The 27362-nt window shown below is 42.6% G+C and overlaps 1 protein-coding gene across 1 annotated transcript in view; it reads left to right on the top strand.

Annotated features, from left to right (window-relative positions):
- LYPD6 (LY6/PLAUR domain containing 6) overlaps positions 1–27362 on the top strand; it is a 246790-nt gene that overhangs the window by 174066 nt on the left and 45362 nt on the right. The window contains exon 3 of the mRNA XM_086957252.1: positions 12613–12802. Coding sequence (XP_086813378.1) covers positions 12685–12802 — 118 coding nt within the window. The 5' untranslated portion in view covers positions 12613–12684. The remainder of the gene's footprint in view (positions 1–12612; positions 12803–27362) is intronic.

Below are 27362 nucleotides of genomic sequence, written 5' to 3'. Positions count from 1 at the left end.
TTTGTCATACCTTTTGACAACAGATCAACCTATGGCATCTTACATAACGTTTTGCAATGAACCAGTCAGGCCTATATCCTTTAGAATTGTCTTGTGATTATAACCAATTCCATACTTCCATCTCTTTCACAAACTTTTCCAAAAGGCATCTATCTGGCATACAGTCATTACATTACAAATACGTAAAATTGCAACTGATTAAAAAAATGCAACACCCCCAAGAGAGTTTAGGAAGGATTGCCACAGTAAACATCTTCTATCTCTAGGGTTTCTCAGCGTGGCTTACCAAAACCAAAGCTCTTGCCTACTACAGTATCCTCCGAGATTACATGTAACAAATTACCAATCTACAGCCTTTAACACACTGTAACATCAATCCACCCTTAAAGACCTACTGGCTTCCACAAATACATATCACAATAGGTAAGCCAGATCTTTTGCCTTTGTCTTAACCTTTTATAAATACCATACCAGAACTGTGACATCAAACATAACTTCTCCCGATGAACCAATGATGCTTATAACCTTCAATGATTCAACATAGAGCCATAGAATTACAAATATATAAAATTACAGTTGGCATACAGCCTCTTTTAAGAATACCTAACGAGGATTATCACAGTGCACATCGTCTCCACCTGGGTTTGTCAGAGTGAGGAGGCAACAGAATAAAAAGGAGAGCGAGAGTAAGTGTTTGGCTCCATTTTGATAAAAGGAAGAGAACCAGGAGTTAAGCAGAGTGAGCCAACTCTAACCACAGTCGAGCAGGATGGAATGATATGATGTGTCAAATGCTTCTGGCAGGGCTAGCAAAATGAGTCTAGTGAGATGGCCAGCATCCAGGCTCAGCCCCAAATCATTTAGAACTGACATTAGAGCAGTTTTAGTACCCCTACACACTCATAGGTCAACTGGGGTTTCATCCAGCAATTCAGGTGTTTCTAGATGGTTAGAGAACTACTGAGTAAAATATTTCCCCCAGTTTGGCAACAAGTGAGATTAGAGAGATAGAACCGTAGTTAGTCTCCACTATAGGGTTTAGGGTAGGTTTCTTCAGTTGGTGTTTTATAACACTCTTATTCCAAGCACTGGGAGCAATGCCTACGGAGAGTTAGAGCAGGAGTCATGGAATAAGACTGAGCTTTCAGGACCCTACCTAGACGGTTGTCATCAGCTTGTCCAGATTTAATAGCAGCAATTGGCAAGTTTTAGATTTGTGAACAGGGATATATGATCACCACTTTAGCTTCTCATTGAAAACCAGGAGGATTCCCCACTGTCATATTTAAGCGCTATGCCTACTGCCATTGTCATAACTTTTCATAATCTTTAAAACCTATGGCTCTGGAGATGACTTTTCCCTGCCAACCAGTCAATCCAATAACCTTAACCATAACCAGCTTAGGGCTACTGTATTAAGATTTTTTTTTCACTAGGCAACCATCAGGCATACAGTCATAAAACGCAAATATATACAGAATTACACATATATTCCAAACTACAGTTTGCAAAAAATACAGTCCTCCTAAAAAGGTCTAACAAGGGTTATCATGGTGCAAAAAGTCTACCCCCTGGGTTTGTCAGAGGTAAGAACCAGCACCAAAACTCTTGCCTGCTATGGTGGTCTGTGAGATTACATACTATAAAGTACCTTTCTGCTAGCTTTAACACAGTGTACGAGCAATCCACTTTTAAATGTCTATTAGCTTTAGCATACGATTTTCACAATAAATACTTCAGGCCTACTACGTTTGTCAGAACGTTGAGTAATAAATATTGAGTATTTAGCCGATAGCTTTGATCACTGAATTAGATCCTTAAACAACTCAGTCCTGCGCTATTGAGCATAACCTTACCACTAGTCCAAAGGTATAAGCACTCTTTAACCCCTTCTGTGCTCATGACGGAGCCGCTCCGTCATGAGCCTCGGTTGAGCTGTGCTCATGACGGAGCGGTTCCGTCATGGCCCGCTCGGCGCGCCTGCGCGGCGCGAATTTCGTGCCTGCGCGGCGCGTTCTATTGAGCGGGCGCGTTCGTGACGGAACCGCTCCGTCACGAGCACAGCTCAACCGCGGCTCGTGACGGAGCGGCTCCGTCACGAGCATGCGAGCGCTGCTCGATTCCCCCCCCGCCCCCTTAGCGCTGTGGCGGAATTCCCGCCGCAGCGAAGGGGTTAAGCAGAAGCATGCAGCTTTTGCACAATCAAAAGATGTACACGAGTGAATCAATATGTGGGAGGAGTCAAAGCCCGTCATTAGCTAGTGCTTCTACATGTTCTTTTCTATGATCAAAAATGGTTTGGTGACAGCTGCACTATCAAGCCAGATGTGAAAATGATATCCATAGAGCCAAAGTTCAGACAACGAAGTGAGATGAGACTTGATGAGAAGAATGCTCCAGGGCAAAGATGAACAGGACTTTTGAAGAATGGAGAGACTGAGAAGGAGAGGAGGGCATACTGTTAGTAAAGGGAGTTGGTCCACTATGTATTTGATCTATGTGGTAGTTCCTGCTTTGATGGCTGGATATTGGAACCAACTGATGAATCTGGATGTCACATTTTTAATATATGCACGTTAGGGAAATGTGTCATTTGTGTTCATCCTCAAAAATTGCCCCAATGGGAATTCAGTTAATTTTCTAAAACTGTAGGGAAAAATCTGAAAAAGTACCTTGATTGATGAATGTTTGTTTTATCTCCTTATTAAGTGCAGTAGTTGATCTCAATAACATCCTAATTTCATGGGATAACTTTCACGCATAGTCAGCATCATTTACACATGACTCATACAGGAAAATTGGCACTGGATTACGAATATTACAAGAATAACTGTGTCAATGTTCACTTCATTTGCACTTAATTACCCCAGTTACTACTATTCAGATTTCCTGCGGATGCTTATATCTACCTCTCTAAAATGGACATGGACAAAACGTGCTTAAAAGCAGAACTGGTGGACCTTTATTTTAAGTTTACTCATAGAGCAGATTTTGCTTAGCATCACAGTAAAAAATTCTCCCACTGCCATACAAATTAAATGGTGTCTACGATGCCTGACCATCGAAAACTGGTCATGCTGGTCTACCAGTGCCCCATTGATCTGAATTGTCAATTGGAATAGGTTGAACGATTGGCGAATATTAATTGCTTATGGTGGCTTTTTTACTAAGTCTTATTGCTAATACATATGATGCCATTTGATGAATCTGCACTAAACTCCCCAATAAAAAAATCACCTCCAATGAAAAGATAATCGAATTTGGGTTCTTCATGGCAAGTTGTATGCAGGCTAATCAAGCAGGGGCCATAAAGGGTGGGGAAGTAAAAGTGGCATTTGACTTTTAAGTCCCATATTTGCTCTTCAATACAGAAAGAGAATGGAATTACACCACACTTGACATAAAATTAGAACTTGTGGGCAGTGATTTTGCTTTTTTTAAATGTAAATCCATCCAGTAGATTTCGAGAAATGAGTGTTTAAAAAGTATTCTGGTATGCTCATGAGAATGCTAAACTTTAGACATATGTGGAGTGTTGAACCTTAGATCCTCAGCAGATTAATGAGTTCACAGAAGATCTGCATATTTAGTTAAAGACAATAGAGGCACACCATTTGACTAAAAAGCATTTTCTCCCATTATCCATTGCAGATAGTCTACCCTACTGCTGCTGGCCCTAGCAGAAAAATTATGTTGCATCAGCCATTACCCAACAGGGTACGCTGAGAACTGAATTGGAGAAAAGGAGTAGAAAAGTGGCAAAGAAGGACAGGGTGAGCCCACCCTGACACCCATGCCCTGTAGAGTGGTCCAAAGCGGCCCTCCCAACATTAAACTGATTATGGAAAAAAGGTTATGACAAGATTTACAAATTTAGGAATCTTGTGCCGGATTCACAAGTCTAGACACCTCTCTGGATTCAGCTAACCTTCCTTAAACAGTAATAAAATAAATAAGAGGGCTTCCTTCAATTGAAGGAAGGGGGTGTGTAAAGCCCCAGTGCCTGAGCAGCCCAGCCCATACCAGCCCAGCGTATTGCTGTGCTGATAAAAAGAAAAAAAAGAAAAGAAAATATATTACGTGCTTGCAAAGCCAGCCCAATTGTTACCCATGTTACTGCTCGTTCCGAACGTATAAGCTCTCTATGCATATAGCAATCTACTACCTCTATTAGCAAAATCAAGTTAATCCACCAGAAATGTACAGTACTTTTTTCTTCACCGTGATGCACTTCTTATGGAAATGTGCCAGATTAGCATGGCAAAAATAGCCCTGTCACAATAACCACACTCTGGCATGGAAAGCTTCTGTAATTTTTTTTCTGTAAATATTCAAAATATAATAAGCAGCCATGACAACTTTTGTTGGTGGCTTCATTTATCAGGGTCTATCGCATACGTATTATCGGTTGGGAAAACCAATGCCACCACAAAACGCATTACAAAGAATATATTTTTGTGTGCACGTATAATATTCTTCTGGTATGCATTGGTCCATGACTCTCTGAAGTGAGAAAATGTAAGCAAAGTACTTTTTTGAATTTCGAGAACGGGGGTTTGCCTAAACCATACTTCAGATGTGTTTTGAAATAACATGAACACCTCTGTTAGACCAGCATGAATTTCTGTATCCTGGATTCCACAGATTTTCGACTTTTCAACTATATATAATGTAGATAGTGAGATTGAGTGATATCCTCTTTGAGATGGTAATGAGCAAAAAACAAGTGACTTGTAAATTAACAAAACGGCAGAGATGCTGCATGCTAACGAGGAGCTCCCCACCGTGAGACAGCAAGCACTGTGCTAATTTCTCTTCTAAAACGATCCTTAGCAAAGACCAGACTCACTTCCATTTATAAATGCATGCACTATCCGAAAAGCAGCTGCTGCACTGTGGGTATCAAAAAATGCATACATCCTTGTACAATAAAGCCCACACTTGTTATCTTCATCCTACCAGCCTCCCCCACCTCCCATTAGTCATAGGAGCTTAAAAGGTGTGATCTGACCCTAAAGACTGTCTGCCACGCCTGCAGTGCCTTCCTGGGATACCCAAAACAACCTCCTGGGATCCAAGCTCCGTGTGACCCCTGATCCGCACACCAGCATCCTCAATGCCAGACTCCAAAATCTATAGTGGTCCTTGACATGAACTTCATTCACTTAGTGGTTCGACCTGCCTTGCCCCACTTCAGGCTGTGCTGTGCACCCATCTGTTCTTCCCTGCTGCTACCCAATTACCAGGCTTCCTACCAGATGCCTTTGCCATTCATGAAATTATCACTCCCCTCATATCCAATATAGAACATTTATGTGGCCTGCACACATTCTGGTCCTTACTCTTCCTTCCCAAAGCCTTCACACAGCAGACAGTACTAACAATAGGCTAAGTCAAAATCCCCAGGAGAATCGGCTTATAGGGATTCAACAGCAAATGTGATTCTCGAGGGTAACTGATTTATCGAGTGAAGTAGAATTAGTCACTATTATAGAAAATCTTTATAGATCTTCATCTTGTAAGGGTCCAGGAAAACTGCACAGTATAGGTTCGAACTGTTATGTTTTCCCAAAATTGAAAGAAAGTTTTGATCCTATGGAGTGTTACATTTGATGCATCATCATTAATCCTAGAGGTAATAATGTCACCCTCTTGAGAGGGCCTATAAATTCCTGTGTACTAGAAGTTGGTGTAGCGCAGATTTCAGAATGAAGTGCAGTACTGCTTTCACATTGAAAGGTAGTTCCTCATTTGTATTTGCTTCACGAGTCTTACAAAATATTTTGATATGACCATATGTGATGCCCCCTAAAAGTTGCATTCTGGAGCATAAGTAGGCAACGAATAAGCTAATCACTGAGAACCAAGTTAGCACAATTCGAGTAGGCATAATCACTATAGTAAGTCTCTTGTTGAAGAATGTGGCTTTGGTGATGAAGGGGTGAGGAAGGGGGGAAAACTCCATGCCCCACTGAGACCACCTGGGTGTCATTAGCTTTTCAATTTTTCAGCTTTTCTTCAAGATTTGTATTGCTGGAAAACATGGAGCTGGGTAGCGTGTGCACGAATATATTCATACATGCAGAAACAGTCTACTTAAACGGGACTAAATGTTACAGATACACCTTAAAACAAGTGTGAAAGGGCTAAGACATGCAGAATCTAATAGTTTCGTTACCATATACTAACCTGAGAGGTGCTTTGTTCACAGCATAAGAAGTCCACCAGAGGAAATTGCCATCAGGCCACAGCCTTATCAATGATAGGCAACTGACAGATAGTCTGCTAAACTTGCATGATCAACCTATCGACGACTGCGGACTGTTACAGTAATACAAGGGCAGTAATTTTACCCTGCTCTTTGTCCATTTGTGGGTCATATAGTTGAGACACAGTGACCAACTGCTAGTCTGTTGTGTCTAATTCCCAATTGAAAGTCATTGAAAATGATTTTTATTTCCCTTCTATCTATGTTCTGATATGCCACTGAAGATTATCCCAGGTCATGTTTTTTTGTAATTCTTTTTTCCTAAAACGTCCTTGTTGTTTTTTTCCATTTCTTTATCTTAAAATGTTATTGACATTTTCTTCTATCCCTACTTGTCTAGAGTCAAATACTGGACTGCCTGATTGTCTTCTCTTTGATAATTATCCTATCTACTTTGTGTCCTGCCTGTACTCTTTAACTGTAAAAAGCTGATGCAGAATATGCTAGATATGTTTCTGTATTGAACCCAAAAGTATAGTGGGCACATATATTAGCATAAGCCAAAGTCAGGTTTGGTAGTGTGCCCTTTTCATGTGTTCGTTTCCTTCTTTGTCACCAGTAGTATTTGATTTGCAGTCCCAGCCCACTTCTGTTCTTAGAACCCAGGTATACCCACTGTCACTCATTGACTTGCCTTTGTCCCTGTTCAGCATTATGATGCTTTTCGGTGAGGTTCACACTGTACAATACCACCTACATACACACAACTACATACATTATTTTCCAATACCTCAGATTTCTTTCACTGCATCTACTGTAGGTTTACATATGCTTAAGAGCCAGGGTGTTTTATTTGCCAATGATAGTGTCCATACCTAATTGCTGTGCTGATGGCTGTTAACCTTGAAAGACAAACTGATAGAAGATCAAACTTCATGCCTCTTTTCAAGGGTCAGATTTATGAAGGTGTTCCTCAGTATTAAACTATCATAAGCCAACATAATGTCCCTCGGTGGTTTTATATACTTTTATGTCAGTCTTATGACTGTTCTTCCAGGTTCGGGTTAGTTTGAAACAAATAAAAACCATATACATCATTCCCATAGTTCTATGTCATTGCAATTTTGGAATTACAAGTACTAGGGTAGTTTGTGAGGTGATAAATAGCAGTGGTCAAAGTGGGTGGGATCTGAGGGGCACGGTGTGCCCATAATTTTTTCATTTGAGAGAAACAGTTCCCTACTTTTTATGAACAGACATCTACCCTGGCAATGGTTCATTCTAAGAGTTTAAATGCTTCAGCTGAAGTGTAAAGCAGGGAGTATCCTGTGCTGTGAACCTGAGGGAGGGTCAGATAGCTAAACAAGCCTTCTCGCCAGGGTGCCTCCTTACCTTTAAGAAAATTAAATGAGCACAACTGGTTATTCTGCAAATGTAAACCATGCCTGGAAGCAGGTATTGTCTTAAATTGATGGAATCACATAAAGTTTCCCTTTCCTGATTACACAGATTTGTTCTTGTTGAGTGGTATTGCAAGGTAGTTACCAGCTGAGCCGTGATGTGTGTGCTTTTAAAAGGCAGTATAAAAAATGTAATATGTACAGTCTGGGTTTAACTAAAATCTATATTTTGGCAGCATTTTTTTTATCTTAAACCTCTTTGCGCATGTCATAGTAGCTTATCTTATACTGTGTATAATGCAAGTTTAAAATAAAGACATATATTCACAGTGCTTTCTGCCACAGACTGGGGCCTCATAGCACTAACCATACTCAAGTCCATGTTATCCACTGCACCAACCAGGATTCACTTCTGTGGCTCTCTGGTTACAGACACAGACCTCTGCAGTGCATTAACTGATGGAGTTTTTATAATGTACAACAGTGCTTTTCCCACTGATTGACTCAATTTGCATTTATTTTTCATTTCAGCTGTGCCTCATTTTATATGTAGTTACCTGAAGGTGAAAGACGAATAAAGTTACAGAATATACAGCTAGATTCATGAAAGGAAATTGCGCTCGCAAAGGGGCCAGATTCTGAGAATCTGGCCCTTTGCGAGCGCAATTTTTGCATTTGGGATTCATCATCCCAAATGCAAAAATCGCTATTTGCGAAATCGCATATTTGCGAAGAATTGCATTTAAGGAATATCTATAAGAGATTCCTTAAATGCAATTCATTAAGCAATTTTAAATTGCGAATTCGCAATATTTGGCCGCTATTTACCACGAAGTCTGACTTCGTGGTAAATAGCGAAAAAATAGAAAAATGCACTTTAGTGCATTTTTATCTGTTGCATGTTACACACACACATGTCCTTTGGACATGTGTGTGCGCAACACCTGTGTAAATTTGCATTTCAGGGGTGCTACAGGGTGTCCTTTGGACACCCCTGGCACCCTTGAAATCGCTATCTTATTTGCGATTAGCAAATTGCTAATCGCAAATAAGGAATACTCCCCATTCATTCCTATGGGCCTTTAGGCAAATAAGGAATACTCCCCATTCATTCCTATGGGCCTTTAGGCAAATAAGGAATACTCCCCATTCATTCCCATGGGCCTTTAGGCCTTTAGGCCCATAGGAATGAATGGGGAGTTATTCCTTATTTGCGATTAGCAATTTGCTAATCGCAAATAAGGAATGTGTAGGAATCGCAATTTATTTAGCGATTCCTACATGAATCCCGTTTTGCAAGTCCTTAATAGCGATTCCTTAATAATCGCTATTAAGGACTCGCAAAACGGCTCTTTGATGAATCTAGCTGAAATTCTTTTAAGCCATGCCTCGCTCACTTAGCCCGTCTCGTTTGCCCACAGCTTCACAGCTTCACAGTTTCCCTATTCTTTTTAATGCTCGCCGACCACTGGTAGATAGTCCAATTGTTATCAAACAAGAGCTTATCTTGGAAGACAATTGAAATGTACTCTAAAGAGAGCGGTAGAAATGAATAATCATACGACAGCTGGCAGAGGTGCAGTTGGAGCAGCCGGCTTTTGGGGCGGTTAAGCTCGTGTTATTTTTAGTAGACAAATGCGCATATCACAAAACGTGCGCATCATTTATCATAGTAAGCTGTCTTGTTAACAGTCCATGCAGTGATGGAATCAGCATGAACAGGACACGCCTCTCTCCACAACCCCCTCTCTGCTCCCCTAAAAAAAGAATGTTCATTGTTCAGAGTGAGCTAAAGCGGTCAGTGGGGCCATCACAGTGTAAGTTACTGACCCAACAGTGAAGTCCATATGCACTGACAGCTGTGAGTGTATTTTATATATGCTTACTTCATCCTAAAATGAATTTTATTTGCTTTTACACCAGTTGATGTTTAAACAGGGAGTCGCTCATAAATCTCCATCAGTGCAATCATGACATTATTATTTTCTTTCACGTGCATGGAAATATGTTTTATGTGAATCCGTTTTAAATGCCACAGCAGTGGTATTATAACAGGTTCACGCTGCTCCATGTAATATGTACAGTTACAAACAGCATCCGAGCAGCAAACATATTGGGTCAGAAAGATAGGACATTGTAGTTTGAAGCAACAAAATACAAAACAACCACCATATCTTTGAGCAAGGCCACCAGACGCCACAGGAGCTGAGATAAAAGCGGGCGAGCAGAAAGAAAGCATGGGAACACCAGTCAAGCATGAATGACAAAAAACAGAAGGAACGCAAAAGAGGAGGTTCTATAAGATAGAGACAGAGGCAGAGAAGCTATAAACCTCGCTACAAAAACAACCACAAAACGTGACAAACCTTTAAAAAATATATATAACTAGATTCACCTAATTGAACCAGACTTGTTTACGATGAAAAGTTTGCTTTTTAATTTTGTCAGTTTTCATGGCGTGCTGCAACTTGAGCACATGGGGTTGTAATAATAATGAATGACTCCTGCATCTACAACAATCTCATAAAAGCGAAGATATACTCTAATAATGTTCTACAGTGTCTCCATACAGGTGAAGTCTTAAGTTTCTTCAATGGGGTAAAATCCTTTAAGGTAGAGGTTTCAAAAATAAATGTCAGTCAAAGTAAAGATGTGTAGAATATATATTGGAGAGTGCCGTGCAGGAGCAGTGTTTTAACCTTATCTCAGTTTGAGGACTACACTTACACAAAAAGAAAGAGATGTGTTTTGAGCCTTCTTCCAAACATAAATAAGTCTTCTTTTCAATCTCAAACAAAGTGTGCGCGAGCTTGTGATGGTGGAGCGTTGTACATGAAAAGATCTGCAATCAGATCTTTTAAACTTGGACAGTTAGATGGACAGTAGATTCGCATGAGCCTAGTTCAGAAGTTTTGAAGGTAGGTCGAGCTGAGAGAGGCTAGTTAAATTTCTTGGGGCATGTTCGTGGCCAGACTTGTGGACAAACATACAGTATTAAAGTGAGATCTCTCTTTAATTTGGAGCCAGAAGAGCGATCTTTGACCAGAGATGATGTGGTACTTATGCCTTAGACCCCGCTATTTCAAGAAGCCTGATGTTGGACCATTTGCACCTTGTCCAGAGAGTCCTTAGAGACCCCAGGAGAATGCTGATACAATGGTTCAGGTGACATCACCACCATAAAAGTTATACTTTCAGGGAATAAGAGGAAGGGGGTGATGCAGTGAATTAAAAACAGATGCTAGGAGCTGCACTTGGTTACTGTGAAAGTGAGATTGTTGTCAGAAATAATACTCAGATTAAGATTCTGTAGAAATGGCATTGAAGGCAGTCCTATGTTGTCAGGCCAATCTAATGGGAGAGTTGAGCGATCAACCAAGCCCAGAAGCACGATTTCTGACTGCTCAAGTAAAGCAGTTATGATGCATTAGGTGAACCCTTATCAAGTTCACGTTCACTGCTCTGAAATGTACAGCTCCAAAATTGCTTTAATTGTTTTATTTTTTTCTTCACTCATTTTTATGGTAAAATATAGTTATTTTAAGACTCATTATTAAATTGAAACAATTGCAGTTTAGTATTTATAAAATGCTTAAAACCACAGATGTGCAGATCTAAAGGGTTATCCATACAGGGTGCCATCTTATTACAGCACAATCTATAATTTGTCCAGTCTCTACACACTGATAACAATTGTTACTTATGGACCTCAGAAGGCTTATAGGTACCAGCCTCAATTAAAACGTGTTACCTTTAGGTCCCACTCGCATCTATACAAAGGATACCTTAGTCGACGGTGCTATCTTTACAGCTTATGTCAAATATTGTCACCAGGTTCTATGCAGTATCTATCACCATAATATGTGCAGGTGCAGGCAGAATCGCCCAGAAAGTAGCTTTATCTGGCTGCACTTATGCCATCCCCAGCCTTGCTTTGACTGGGGATTTTGAAGTCAGAGACTGCATTGTAGTCTCGGGACTCCCGGTCTCCACTTGAAATGCACCCGTGAGGTTCACTCCCTAAGTCTATCTATGAAGAGCATGCATTGTTTACCATTCACACAGTGATCATAAATAAGTGAGTGCACAGCGTGGATCCTTCTGACTAAATATGTTTTAATAAGATCAAATGCACCAGAGAAAGCTAAGAAATCCTCATGTGCACGGGGCATGGGGAAAACTATCATTCAAATTTGGAATCTCCATTAAAGCTTTCAGTAAAAGAGAAGTCACAGGAACCCCGTTTATGTAATGCTAATGTATTCAAGAGAATTCGACCCTGATTCAGAGTGAGGCAAAAATAAGGGTCTATTTACTGCACAGTCTAATTAACAATTGGCCTGGCTAATGCATTTACAAGGTGTGGCAAATAACTCACATTTTGAGTATGCCAGGAGAAAAGTAGGGACTACATGTGGAAAAGGGTGCATCCCACATCTACTTACACAAGAACCAGACTTTTCCACACTGTATCCCCCGATAAATGTCAGCAGGTTTGATTTGATGGAATTTATGAGGAGACAATTGCTGTCTAGCACATGACTCAAATTTCCCACCCCTGAGCAAATTCTGCTCAGGTCTCACATAGGTCACATTGTTCAGTAATTTGGCCCTAGACTAAACTAGGCACAATTACATATTTTCACCAGGGTCTGGTCTCTACTTGGTACATAATCAGGATTACGTCACTTCAATGAATCGTCTCAGTGATGTTTACCACATTATCTTTGAAAGTGTGAAAGGTTGATCGGACCCTGCACAGTTGATGTCAGATGCATACTTGCATCTGTTCAGGCGAGGGGTGTCAAACTGGAGTTATCTTACCAGAAATATTTGAAATGTGTTTTTCTCAATTGTACCTGATTAACCTACACAGCTGATGGTTGTATAAATGCCCCTAAAAGAACATGCTTACATTTACTGCTTATTTTCAGGAGAAGTTTTCTGATCTGGATATTAGGAATGAGCTCATGTAATAATTTAATAATTCCTTTTGTCTTTCAGGTGCCTCTGCTCCTTTGTTTTTAGAAAGAGATAGCTCCTTGGTTGCCTTTATGAGCGAGGCTACACTGTGCAATGGAAAAGTGGCCTGCACTGGCCTGGGTCCTTTTGCTGAGTCAAATTGCTGACTGGCTAAAACATGTCCAATCGAGGGATTTCACTGTGAAAGACATCATCTACCTCCATCCCTCAAGTAAGAATGAGTTTCGGTGTTCTTGTTATTCGACTTGCCTTTGAACATGCATTCAAAAGTTTTATTTCCTATATCACAACACTTTGTAAGCACACTTACGAGTCCACTTTAATTTAAAAGCAACACATCATCTTGAAATGTAAAGTATAATTTATGCACTATGTAAAAAAAACTAACCTTTACCTGTGTGAATGCCACTGGGTCTGTTGACTAGGACCTCGTAGAATGTGGCCCAAGAAAACAATATGGACCATATTTTTCTAATGGAAGTGCAGGAGGAATGATGTAGGTGGGTGAGCTCACACCGCACCAAATCATTGGGTCACCATTGGCGACGCTTCCATTTGCTCTGCTAACTAACCCCTGGCCCATTGGTGCATCTGATAGGACTACTGGTTCTCATTGACATTCAAACCGAGGCACGGGGTAAGCCACAGACGGATAGAGGAGGGCGGAGTCTAGAAAGGGTTATTTTGGAGCTTAAAGTAGTAGAATGAGGTTTGGAATGAGTCAGAGAGTGGAGATAGAGGATATATTGAGACCGGTATAGGGTGAGACAGAGTAATACATTGGAGAGAGTCTGAAAGTTTTTTTTCTTCCTTTCTACCGTAGGAGTAAAGTAATAAGTATATAGATACATAACTACATAGAAAGAGTATAGGGAGCATAATGTATCAAGATTTGAAATTGTTTTGTATAAACTCAGACTTTCAAGTGTTGCTGTACTTGAAGCTTGTACTTGAAGCTAATTTATTTGTGTATTTTTATGACAATTTTTTTTATTATTTTTTTTATTTTAATTTGATTGTTTCCTCAATATTTCAATAGTGAAGCACCTGTAGAGAAACTAGTTATGATATTTACAGATTGTATGCCACCGTTAAGGTGTAAGAGATCAGGGCTTTTCAGTCTTGACTGGGGAGAAACGTTCAACAAAATACTTTTCTCTTATTAGACACAGTCATGCGTTGAATAATTGCCTCTGAATATTTAGGCCACATTGTAAAATAACACAAACATTTTTAAATTCGAAAAAAAAATATAAAAAAACATAAAGATAACTCAGGTTCATGTGTGTCACGTGATGCATTACAGATGAATGAAAAGAGCAAGCCGCTTGTATTGAATTTCTTTATAAGGTAACAGCAGAAGGCGCCAGCCACATAACTGTTGCCTTTATGTTTAAAAGCATTATTGCTCTTTGGTCTCAGGCCTTTTACCCCCAACACGCGCCATTTGGGACTTATTAACTTCTCTGATCAGAAGCCAAAGTGGCTTTACTAGCAGCTGTCTCGGCGACTGCTTGAAACATGACTTCATTAGAGAAATGCTTTGAAGTAACAGTGAAGAAAATTCCCTATACCGTGCAGGAACCTAAACAATCTTACTTTTTTCCCACTGCGTATCAGATGTGGTATCAGTTAACCATTTACAAGAGGAAGTAATTTAAGCGCTCGAGTCGGAGCCTAGCTCCCGAGGAGAGCTTCCTTTCATTCCCTTGACGCCATTTCCTCCCCGTGTCAATGGAACCGTTGACTTGTTATGAAGTGAAGCATCATGGGATGCGGGCCAGTGGACAGAGGAGTGTTTGACTCGATTACAGGGCAGACTATAGAACACTTTATTACATTACTGGGACAGCCTGTCAGCGTTTATTAAACTTATTTCGACATTTGTCAGTTTTAAAGAAAGAAGTGGAATACATTGTAAAAGCTTTTGACACTTTGTATTTCCAAATATTGCTTTCAGTTTGTGTGTACAAGCTGTCACCTCTTTTTCAATTTGCTGGGCCAAATGTTATTTATTGAAATGCCATAGGCAACAAGGAAGCACGCAAGTATGTGGTACAATATGGTGCTAATATCAGCCTCTGCAAATTTTAATACCGACACACACACACAGAAACCTTATGTGATTCAGTCCCTTGACAATAAGTCGCTTTATTTTCAAATTTGGACACGTTTCCACGTATTCTTTGCCATAAATGTATACATAGCGGAGCAAGTCCCTTATACTTCTTTTGCCAAGTTGTCTGACATGCTATTGTCCAGCGTGAAAAATGCAGAATCACTTGTTTTGCTGCTTTGTGTTAGAAACTTGTGCTTTATCTACTTCAAAGCGGCAAGCCATCCTTTTCTTTCAAACTCTTTGATGATATAAGGCCATATGTACATACACATTTTCCATAGGCACAGAATAGGTACATCCCTTTGATACATCTGTCCCATATTGATTTAAAGAGTAAGTGCTTTTTTGCAGGATTACTACTTGCTTATAAATAATTATATGTAATAATTTTTAATATATCTCATAATATATTTAGCCATTCCTTGAATGTGGCTTGTGCATGCTAGAACCTCTTAAGAAAAATATCAGTCATTTCTTGATATATCAGAGTTTTCCAGGCCCTCTGCAGCTGTATCTGTGCCACAGTTAATGTGATTTTCGTCTTACTCCTCCCATGGTATATGGATACATTTGTGGAGTAATTAATTTGGAAGCGCCTGGAACACACAGCAGTAACAGCGAGCTTTTTTCCATCTATAATTCCTACCATAATATTTTAAGAGAAGGGTATGACCAGCTTTATACATTGCCCAAAGCTTTCCGCAGTGTTCACAGCATGGAATTAGGAACCAAAAACGGATTTGTCAAAGAGTTAGACTAGCTCCATGAGACACCAAGAGAGTTACAAGAGTGGTCAAGTCATATCCTCTTTAGGAAATGGCATTGTAGTTGTATGCTCACTTTAAATTATCACTACAAAAATAAGTGAAATGAGCCCAGTTTAGCTGACACCACCCTACTCCTGCAACAGTGTCATTGAGAGCAGCATGGCTTTCCACGGTGTGGATTTCAAGGAGTCACTACACATTTCTGCCCATGCTTATTGTTAGCATGTGAGTGACAAGACAATGGCTCCAAATCAGCAATTCTGTCCAGCATTGACCGTGTGGTGCTAGTATTTGTGTCCTTCTTCTAGCTCTTGTGTCTTCGTTGAGGTATTGAGCTATCTTTTCTTTTTCCCTCACTTGGTTTCTTGCTCTCTCTGTCCTCCTTCATTTACCTCTTTTATTCATGCTGTCTTCCTTTCCTCTCCTCCTTTCTTTTTATTGGTCTCTCCCTCATGTTTTCAGGTCCCATATCTCTTAAATTCTTGCTCTCTCGCCTGTTATTATTAGGTCTCACCTACCAGATAGCGCAAGCTTTCTTGTTATGGAAGAAATTTTGTGGGCTAACCAAAAACCTATGGTGGGCTTATCGTCGGGTCATTGCTTGCCATTGCTTGCGGTTATTGTCACTCTCTTTTGCTTGCTTCCTATTCAAGGGCTTGCCTTAGTCTTCTTGTGTTTGTCTTTTCCCTGGAGCTGAGATTGTTTACTATCCTTTTGATTGGAAGACTTTTAATCTTCCACTACTACTCACTTGTAGGGAATAATTTTTTTCTTTTTGGGTAAGCACTTCATGTGAGTGCATGTGCTTTTCATCTCTGTCCCCTGTGTGCTTCTCCCCTGCCAAATACCTGACCACCACGGTAAACAGACAAAATATTGACTACAAAATATCGAATGGACATAATATCGAGTACAAAATATAGGCTGGACAGAATATCGAATGGACAGAATATAGACATCAAAAATATCGTTTTGAAGGTAAGTAATGTAATATCGAATTTTAAAATATAGATAGTCAAAATATCGAAGTACATATTATAGGTTAATAAAAATATCGAACATTTAATAATATCGAATTTGTTATAGTGTATTTTTTGTGCTAAAAGTGTTTATTTATGTTATAATGTAATTTAATTAATGAATTGAATGTTATTTAAATTTTGCGTAATTTAATTCAGTAGCGGGTTGGGGGTTTATAGGGGAATAGGGTGGGAAGTAATTTAATTATAATTAATTAAATATGTAAATTTATGTAGTGTTATTTATAATTAATTAATTGTTAAATAATTGTCATTTGGTACTTAATTACATTTTAATTGAGAATTAATTTTATTAAATTGATTAATTGATAATTAAGTTAATTTTACTAATTTATTTTCTGTAGTGGGTTTATAGGGGAATAGGGTGGGAAGTAATTTAATTATAACTAATTACATGTTAATTTATATTTGGTATTTATTAGATTTTAATTGTTAAGTAATTTTTTAATTATTAATTAATTAATTGTTAATTTGTAATTAATACATATTAATAGATAACTAATTTTAATGATTACATTAAATTAGTATTTGTAATTAATTATTATATTATATTAAATTGGTAATTACTTTTAATACATTTTTTTATAGATATTAATATATATATATTTTTAAATAATATATGAAGTATCTACTTTCCCTACTGTTGTACTCACTGGAGTGGGAATAGTAATTTTTACCCCTACGCTATCCAACGCATTCCCTACTGTTGCACTCTCTGGAGTGGGAATAGTAGTTTTTACCCCTACGCTATCCAACGCTTTCCCTACTGTTGCACTCTCTGGAGTGGGAATAGTAATTTTTACCCGTACGCTATCCAACCCTTTCCCTACTGTTGCACTCTCTGGAGTGGGAATAGTAATTTTTACCCCTACGCTCTCCAACGCTTTCCCTACTGTTGCACTCTCTGGAGTGGGAATAGTAATTTTTACCCCTACGCTATCCAACCCTTCCTCTACGGTTTCACTCTCTGGAGTGGGAATAGTGATTTTTACCCCTACGCTATCCAACTCTTTCTCTACTGTTGCACTCTCTGGAGTGGGAATATTAATTTGTACCCCTACGCTATCCAACGCTTTCCCTACTGTTGCACTCTCTGGAGTGGGAATAGTAATTTTTACCTCTACGCTATCCAACGCCTTATCTACAGTTGCATTCTCTGGAGTGGGAATAGTAATTTTTACACTTCCGCTATCCTACGGTAATAATATTGGATATTTTTTAATTATAGTATGGCACTATATATATATGTTTTAACAATAGTACATTTTTTTAATATAACTTTCATTATTTAATTATTATAAGGTAATTTAAGTATTTTTAAGTATATTTTAGTAATTAAGTTTTTAATATTAATTTAATTTAACATTGTTTTTAATAAAGTCGATATTTTTACAAACTATATTTTTGTAAACGATATTTTTTTACTCGATATTTTTGTACTTACCTGTTTGTAGATACAAAGTCGATATTTTTTCGCAGATAATTTTGCTAGTCGATATTATGTCAGTGATCCACCACCACTCCCCTTTTTGCTCTCTCCTGCCATGTGTTATCCACTCTGTCTCTGGTGGTCTTCACACCCTGCCCTTGTGCTCCGTCTTGTTATCTCCCTCATGTGCTTCTCCCTCACCATCCATGTTGCTATCTCCCTTGTGTGCTGCTTAACCTCTTTCTCATCGACTTCTCCCACTGCCCAATACCCCTACCCTCACTATGTTCTTTACATTATGAATTTCTTTCCTGCCTCCTCATTGCTCTTTCCCTCGTGTGCTGCTTTCCTTCCACTCACACCTTCACCCTGTCCTCCATTCCCCCTCCACATGTGGTCCTTTTTTCTTCCTTTTAAAGCAAAGCAAATGGTGCCAGCAGTATTCCAGAAGACCGTGCATGCCTGATGATGCATACGCATACATGTATCTTCAAGAATGCTTGCACCTGAGGAATGATACGACTTACAAAGAGATCTTGGCGCAAGCCTCCACAGGCATCCCAGGCACGTTGTGAATCCGTATGTTCGGCGTCAAAATGCAAGTTCAAGTTAGAAGATGAAATACATTTACCAAAATTTGGGAGCAGTATTTGGAATTGTTTACATTTGTAGTCTGCAATTTCATTTGGTTCCTTAAGGTTATCTGATTTTGAGGATTAGGAGTAGGAAGTTAAGTGAAATGCAAACGTGATTACTCTTGTGTTTGCATCAGTTCCCAGCCCACAGTTATGTCCGATGGGGTGGGGCCATCCAGAAAATGTGCTCTAATGCGCAACTTGTTTCCGCAGTGTGGGTGTTTGCAATGGTTCCTTGCCCACGGTTTTGCTCAACACTATGGATCCTACTGAGGTGGGACTTTGTCACCCAGTGTCACAGCACTCAGGAGGCGGTGGGGCCATCTAGGAAATGCATGGGTGTTTGCTGCGGTTCTTTGCCCGCAGTTTTGCCCGACACTACGGACTCTGCCTGGGTGGGATTTTGTTCCCCAGCTTCAACATGCCCAGGAGGGGGCAGGCCATCTAAGAAATGCACTGTAAAGCACGACTGACTTCCCACAGCGCAGGACATGCCCGGGCAAAGACTGGGCCAAGAGGGGCCCATCTGCTCCCGTCCACGCCCGTACAAGGCTGAGCCTACCATCTAACATTGTGCTTCTGGGGTGAGTGGCACTTCTCACTGGCTTACAAGAGTATCCCTAAGAGAACCCCCTGTCTTCCTAATCACGTTGTTGTAGTGGCCCTTTATGAGTGGGATTTTCTGTGCTATCAGGAATTGAAGAGGGCTGATCACATTATCCCTAAGCGCCCTCGAGCCACAGAGTTGTTTGATTGGTCACCTGCATTTCCATTGTCTCCGTCTAGTCCTCAAGATATCCGTTTTCCTAACTTTAGTTCCTCGGAGCTATACCGCACGCATGATGGGCAAAAGGAAAACACCGCAGGCCTGTTATATCATCCTCTCCCCCTCAAACAACCACCATTAACAAGATGCTGCAGAGGGCAATGGGGTTTTCTCCAACGAAATTGCACTGACCCAGAGGAGACTGTTTTTGGGAGCAGAAATGTTACCAACATCTGTTGTCAGCCCAGTCTCCTCTTTTAGTCTTCCTAGTGTTGATACAACTGTTGTCTCACACGGCTGGCCAGGGGTCAATCCCAATTACTGTGCTCATCGTCTGCTTTTCATCCCTCTGGGGCACACCCTAAGGCATACTCCTCGACTTCTAGGGTGGCTAAGTGGCCCAGGTGGCCAACTTTGACTTTGAATAAATCCATATCAACACATGCTTCAGCCAGGCCCCATTATAGCATCCTCTATTTCGGAACATTCCAGTCCCAGGATCTGCACAGAGCGACCTGCGCCCAAAAATCGTCGTCTGTGGAACTAAGGGAGGATTCAATTGCCAAAATTAGAAACATAGCGCTAGTAGAACTCTCCTCAATTCTTGCATGCATGGCAGCCATTGAACATTGCCTTTAGAATATGAAGCAAACACAATTCCCCAAGACCCCAGTTCAGCCCCGAAGGACGGACAGGGCAGTGCACTAAATCAGCCCGTCATATTGGCACCTTAGGGAGTCATTGTTTCTCACAGCGCGACATTGAACAGTCATCACACAGGTTCTACTATCGCTCATGTCAAGCAGCCAAGAGCTACTCACTCACCAAGCCCCAACACTAGCCTACAAGGGGCCCAAAATAGCCACATGGGCGGTGTGGCTGGGAAGCTTTCGCCCTTGTCTTGTCAAATGAAAAAGAACTCTATCAGAGGCATCCTGTGACTGATCTTCCACCTGCTTCATGTCCCTATGTGAAATCTCTCTCATGGTTGGGGCCAGGGGACTGTGTTGTTATCAATTTTGGGTCACCTCAGGTGGTGCAGAGCTTGCTCTTTGGTTATTCAAGCAAACACGGAGGTTAGCCTAGCATTGGCCTATTGGTGCTTGAGCATTTTTATATACCATGTTATTTCCCAGGGCCCGATTACAATTCACACAAGTTTCGTCCACAGCCAGTATCTGTAATGGCTTTTGCCTTTAATGTACTACCAGAAAATGATTCAGAAAAGGGGGTGGTGATGAACAGAGTGTCTGAATTAAGCAGACTCTTACCCAGTCCAAAGATCAGGGCTTGATCCATCACCGTTTTTTAGCTCACTGCACCATCCCAGCTCAGAACTTGGCTATATGCAAATTAGTCTGACCCTGGCCCAGTGCATCATGGGAACAGGGCAGACCAAACTACCAAGCCAATTCTTATACTGGGAAGGAAACAAGCTACCGGGGACCGGTTTCTGGCATTTCAGCCGTCTTCGGCCCGGCTTGCTTGAATCCTGACGGTGCAATGAGCTAGGGACTCACATCTGAGTATACCCTTCCACGCTTATAGGCAAAAATGATTCAGAAAAGGGGGTGGTGATGAACAGAGTGTCTGAATTAAGCAGACCACTCTTACCCAGTCCAAAGATCAGGGCTTGATCCATCACCGTTTTTTAGCTCACTGCACCATCTCTATATTTGCATATAGCCAGGTTCTGAGCTGGGATGGTGCAGTGAGATAAATAACGGTGATGGATCAAGCCCTGATCTTTGGACTGGGTAAGAGTGGTCTGCTTAATTCAGACACTCTGTTCATCACCACCCCCTTTTCTGAATCGTTTTTGGCCACTATAGGTGTGGCAGGGTATACTCAGACATGAGTCCCTTTCTCACTGCACCATCAGGATTCAAGCAAGCCGGGCCGAAGAAGGCTGAAATGCCAGAAACCGGTCCCCGGTAGCTTGTCTCCTTTCTGGTGAAGAATTGGCTTGGTAGTTTAGTCTGCCCTGTTCCCATGATGCACTGGGCCAGGGACAGACTGATTTGCATATAGCCAGGTTCTGAGCTGGGATGGTGCAGTGAGATAAATAACGGTGTTGGATCAAGCCCTGATCTTTGGACTGGGTAAGAGTGGTCTGCTTAATTCAGACACTCTGTTCATCACCACCCCCTTTTCTGAATCGTTTTTGGCCACTATAGGTGTGGCAGGGTATACTCAGACATGAGTCCCTTTCTCACTGCACCATCAGGATTCAAGCAAGCCGGGCCGAAGAAGGCTGAAATGCCAGAAACGGGTCCCCGGTAGCTTGTCTCCTTTCTGGTGAAGAATTGGCTTGGTAGTTTAGTCTGCCCTGTTCCCATGATGCACTGGGCCAGGGACAGACTGATTTGCATATAGCCAGGTTCTGAGCTGGGATGGTGCAGTGAGATAAATAACGGTGATGGATCAAGCCCTGATCTTTGGACTGGGTAAGAGTGGTCTGCTAAATTCAGACACTCTGTTCATCACCACCCCCTTTTCTGAATCGTTTTTGGCCACTATAGGTGTGGCAGGGTATACTCAGACATGAGTCCCTTTCTCACTGCACCATCAGGATTCAAGCAAGCGGGGCCGAAGAAGGCTGAAATGCCAGAAACCGGTCCCCGGCAGCTTGTCTCCTTTCTGGTGAAGAATTGGCTTGGTAGTTTAGTCTGCCCTGTACCCATGATGCACTGGGCCAGGGACAGACTGATTTGCATATAGCCAGGTTCTGAGCTGGGATGGTGCAGTGAGATAAATAACGGTGATGGATCAAGCCCTGATCTTTGGACTGGGTAAGAGTGGTCTGCTTAATTCAGACACTCTGTTCATCACCACCCCCTTTTCTGAATCGTTTTTGGCCACTATAGGTGTGGCAGGGTATACTCAGACATGAGTCCCTTTCTCACTGCACCATCAGGATTCAAGCAAGCCGGGCCGAAGAAGGCTGAAATGCCAGAAACCGGTCCCCAGTAGCTTGTCTCCTTTCTGGTGAAGAATTGGCTTGGTAGTTTAGTCTGCCCTGTTCCCATGATGCACTGGACCAGGGACTGACTGATTTGCATATGGCCAGGTTCTGAGCTGGGATGGTGCAGTGAGATAAATAACGGTGATGGATCAAGCCCTGATCTTTGGACTGGGTAAGAGTGGTCTGCTTAATTCAGACACTCTGTTCATCACCACCCCCTTTTCTGAATCGTTTTTGACCACTATAGGTGTGGCAGGGTATACTCAGACATGAGTCCCTTTCTCACTGCACCATCAGGATTCAAGCAAGCCGGGTCGAAGAAGGCTGAAATGCCAGAAACCGGTCCCCGGTAGCTTGTCTCCTTTCTGGTGAAGAATTGGCTTGGTAGTTTAGTCTGCCCTGTTCCCATGATGCACTGGGTCAGGGACAGACTGATTTGCATATAGCCAGGTTCTGAGCTGGAATGGTGCAGTGAGATAAATAACGGTGATGGATCAAGCCCTGATCTTTGGACTGGGTAAGAGTGGTCTGCTTAATTCAGACACTCTGTTCATCACCATACCCTTTTCTGAATCGTTTTTGGCCACTATAGGTGTGGCAGGGTATACTCAGACATGAGTCCGTTTCTCACTGCACCATCAGGATTCAAGCAAGCCGGGCCGAAGAAGGCTGAAATGCCAGAAACCGGTCCCCGGTAGCTTGTCTCCTTTCTGGTGAAGAATTGGCTTGGTAGTTTAGTCTGCCCTGTTCCCATGATGCACTGGGCCAGGGACAGACTGATTTGCATATAGCCAGGTTCTGAGCTGGGATGGTGCAGTGAGATAAATAACGGTGATGGATCAAGCCCTGATCTTTGGACTGGGTAAGAGTGGTCTGCTTAATTCAGACACTCTGTTCATCACCACCCCCTTTTCTGAATCGTTTTTGGCCACTATAGGTGTGGCAGGGTATACTCAGACATGAGTCCCTTTCTCACTGCACCATCAGGATTCAAGCAAGCCGGGCCGAAGAAGGCTGAAATGCCAGAAACCGGTCCCCGGTAGCTTGTCTCCTTTCTGGTGAAGAATTGGCTTGGTAGTTTAGTCTGCCCTGTTCCCATGATGCACTGGGCCAGGGACAGACTGATTTGCATATAGCCAGGTTCTGAGCTGGGATGGTGCAGTGAGATAAATAACGGTGATGGATCAAGCCCTGATCTTTGGACTGGGTAAGAGTGGTCTGCTTAATTCAGACACTCTGTTCATCACCACCCCCTTTTCTGAATCGTTTTTGGCCACTATAGGTGTGGCAGGGTATACTCAGACATGAGTCCCTTTCTCACTGCACCATCAGGATTCAAGCAAGCCGGGCCGAAGAAGGCTGAAATGCCAGAAACCGGTCCCCGGTAGCTTGTCTCCTTTCTGGTGAAGAATTGGCTTGGTAGTTTAGTCTGCCCTGTTCCCATGGTGCACTGGGCCAGGGACAGACTGATTTGCATATAGCCAGGTTCTGAGCTGGGATGGTGCAGTGAGATAAATAATGGTGATGGGTCAAGCCCTGATCTTTGGTCTGGGTAAGAGTGGTCTGCTTAATTCAGACACTCTGTTCATCACCACCCCCTTTTCTGAATCGTTTTTGGCCACTATAGGTGTGGCAGGGTATACTCAGACACGAGTCCCTTTCTCACTGCACCATCAGGATTCAAGCAAGCCGGGCCGAAGAAGGCTGAAATGCCAGAAACCGGTCCCCGGTAGCTTGTCTCCTCTCTGGTGAAGAATTGGCTTGGTAGTTTAGTCTGCCCTGTTCCCATGATGCACTGGGCCAGGGACAGACTGATTTGCATATAGCCAGGTTCTGAGCTGGGATGGTGCAGTGAGATAAATAACGGTGATGGATCAAGCCCTGATCTTTGGACTGGGTAAGAGTGGTCTGCTTAAATCAGACACTCTGTTCATCACCACCCCCTTTTCTGAATCGTTTTTGGCCACTATAGGTGTGGCAGGGTATACTCAGACATGAGTCCCTTTCTCACTGCACCATCAGGATTCAAGCAAGCCGGGCCGAAGAAGGCTGAAATGCCAGAAACCGGTCCCCGGTAGCTTGTCTCCTTTCTGGTGAAGAATTGGCTTGGTAGTTTAGTCTGCCCTGTTCCCATGATGCACTGGGCCAGGGACAGACTGATTTGCATATAGCCAGGTTCTGAGCTGGGATGGTGCAGTGAGATAAATAACGGTGATGGATCAAGCCCTGATCTTTGGACTGGGTAAGAGTGGTCTGCTTAATTCAGACACTCTGTTCATCACCACCCCCTTTTCTGAATCGTTTTTGGCCACTATAGGTGTGGCAGGGTATACTCAGACATGAGTCCCTTTCTCACTGCACCATCAGGATTCAAGCAAGCCGGGCCGAAGAAGGCTGAAATGCCAGAAACCATTCCCCGGTAGCTTGGCTCCTTTCTGGTGAAGAATTGGCTTGGTAGTTTAGTCTGCCCTGTTCCCATGATGCACTGGGCCAGGGACAGACTGATTTGCATATAGCCAGGTTCTGAGCTGAGATAGTGCAGTGAGATAAATAACGGTGATGGATCAAGCCCTGATCTTTGGACTGGGTAAGAGTGGTCTGCTTAATTCAGACACTCTGTTCATCACCACCCCCTTTTCTGAATCGTTTTTGGCCACTATAGGTGTGGCAGGGTATACTCAGACATGAGTCCCTTTCTCACTGCACCATCAGGATTCAAGCAAGCCGCGCCGAAGAAGGCTGAAATGCCAGAAACCGGTCCCCGGTAGCTTGTCTCCTTTCTGGTGAAGAATTGGCTTGGTAGTTTAGTCTGCCCTGTTCCCATGATGCACTGGGCCAGGGACAGACTGATTTGCATATAGCCAGGTTCTGAGCTGGGATGGTGCAGTGAGATAAATAACGGTGATGGATTAAGCCCTGATCTTTGGACTGGGTAAGAGTGGTCTGCTTAATTCAGACACTCTGTTCATCACCACCCCCTTTTCTGAATCGTTTTTGGCCACTATAGGTGTGGCAGGGTATACTCAGACATGAGTCCCTTTCTCACTGCACCATCAGGATTCAAGCAAGCCGGGCCGAAGAAGGCTGAAATGCCAGAAACCGGTCCCCGGCAGCTTGTCTCCTTTCTGGTGAAGAATTGGCTTGGTAGTTTAGTCTGCCCTGTACCCATGATGCACTGGGCCAGGGTCAGACTGATTTGCATATAGCCAGGTTCTGAGCTGGGATGGTGCAGTGAGATAAATAACGGTGATGGATCAAGCCCTGATCTTTGGACTGGGTAAGAGTGGTCTGCTTAATTCAGACACTCTGTTCATCACCACCCCCTTTTCTGAATCGTTTTTGGCCACTATAGGTGTGGCAGGGTATACTCAGACATGAGTCCCTTTCTCAGTGCACCATCAGGATTCAAGCAAGCCGGGCCGAAGAAGGCTGAAATGCCAGAAACCGGTCCCCGGTAGCTTGTCTCCTTTCTGGTGAAGAATTCTCTGGGTAGTTTAGTCTGCCCTGTTCCCATGATGCACTGGGCCAGGGACAGACTGATTTGCATATATCCAGGTTCTGAGCTGGGATGGTGCAGTGAGATAAATAACGGTGATGGATCAAGCCCTGATCTTTGGACTGGGTAAGAGTGGTCTGCTTAATTCAGACACTCTGTTCATCACCACCCCCTTTTCTGAATCGTTTTTGGCCAATATAGGTGTGGCAGGGTATACTCAGACATGAGTCCCTTTCTCACTGCACCATCAGGATTCAAGCAAGCCGGGCCGAAGAAGGCTGAAATGCCAGAAACCGGTCCCCGGCAGCTTGTCTCCTTTCTGGTGAAGAATTGGCTTGGTAGTTTAGTCTGCCCTGTACCCATGATGCACTGGGCCAGGGACAGACTGATTTGCATATAGCCAGGTTCTGAGCTGGGATGGTGCAGTGAGATAAATAACGGTGATGGATCAAGCCCTGATCTTTGGACTGGGTAAGAGTGGTCTGCTTAATTCAGACACTCTGTTCATCACCACCCCCTTTTCTGAATCGTTTTTGGCCACTATAGGTGTGGCAGGGTATACTCAGACATGAGTCCCTTTCTCACTGCACCATCAGGATTCAAGCAAGCCGGGCCGAAGAAGGCTGAAATGCCAGAAACCGGTCCCCGGTAGCTTGTCTCCTTTCTGGTGAAGAATTGGCTTGGTAGTTTAGTCTGCCCTGTTCCCATGATGCACTGGGCCAGGGACAGACTGATTTGCATATAGCCAGGTTCTGAGGTGGAATGGTGCAGTGAGATAAATAACGGTGATGGATCAAGCCCTGATCTTTGGACTGGGTAAGAGTGGTCTGCTTAATTCAGACACTCTGTTCATCACCACCCCCTTTTCTGAATCGTTTTTGGCCACTATAGGTGTGGCAGGGTATACTCAGACATGAGTCCCTTTCTCACTGCACCATCAGGATTCAAGCAAGCCGGGCCGAAGAAGGCTGAAATGCCAGAAACCGGTCCCCGGCAGCTTGTCTCCTTTCTGGTGAAGAATTGGCTTGGTAGTTTAGTCTGCCCTGTACCCATGATGCACTGGGCCAGGGACAGACTGATTTGCATATAGCCAGGTTCAGAGCTGGGATGGTGCAGTGAGATAAATAACGGTGATGGATCAAGCCCTGATCTTTGGACTGGGTAAGAGTGGTCTGCTTAATTCAGACACTCTGTTCATCACCACCCCCTTTTCTGAATCGTTTTTGGCCACTATAGGTGTGGCAGGGTATACTCAGACATGAGTCCCTTTCTCACTGCACCATCAGGATTCAAGCAAGCCGGGCCGAAGAAGGCTGAAATGCCAGAAACCGGTCCCCGGTAGCTTGTCTCCTTTCTGGTGAAGAATTGGCTTGGTAGTTTAGTCTGCCCTGTTCCCATGATGCACTGGGCCAGGGACAGACTGATTTGCATATAGCCAGGTTCCGAGCTGGGATGGTGCAGTGAGATAAATAACGGTGATGGATCAAGCCCTGATCTTTGGACTGGGTAAGAGTGGTCTGCTTAATTCAGACACTCTGTTCATCACCACCCCCT

Source organism: Lissotriton vulgaris, chromosome 2_1 (genome assembly GCF_964263255.1).
Source record: "Lissotriton vulgaris chromosome 2_1, aLisVul1.2, whole genome shotgun sequence".
Taxonomy (NCBI): domain Eukaryota; kingdom Metazoa; phylum Chordata; class Amphibia; order Caudata; family Salamandridae; genus Lissotriton; species Lissotriton vulgaris.
This window is presented reverse-complemented; position numbering and strand designations above follow the sequence as displayed.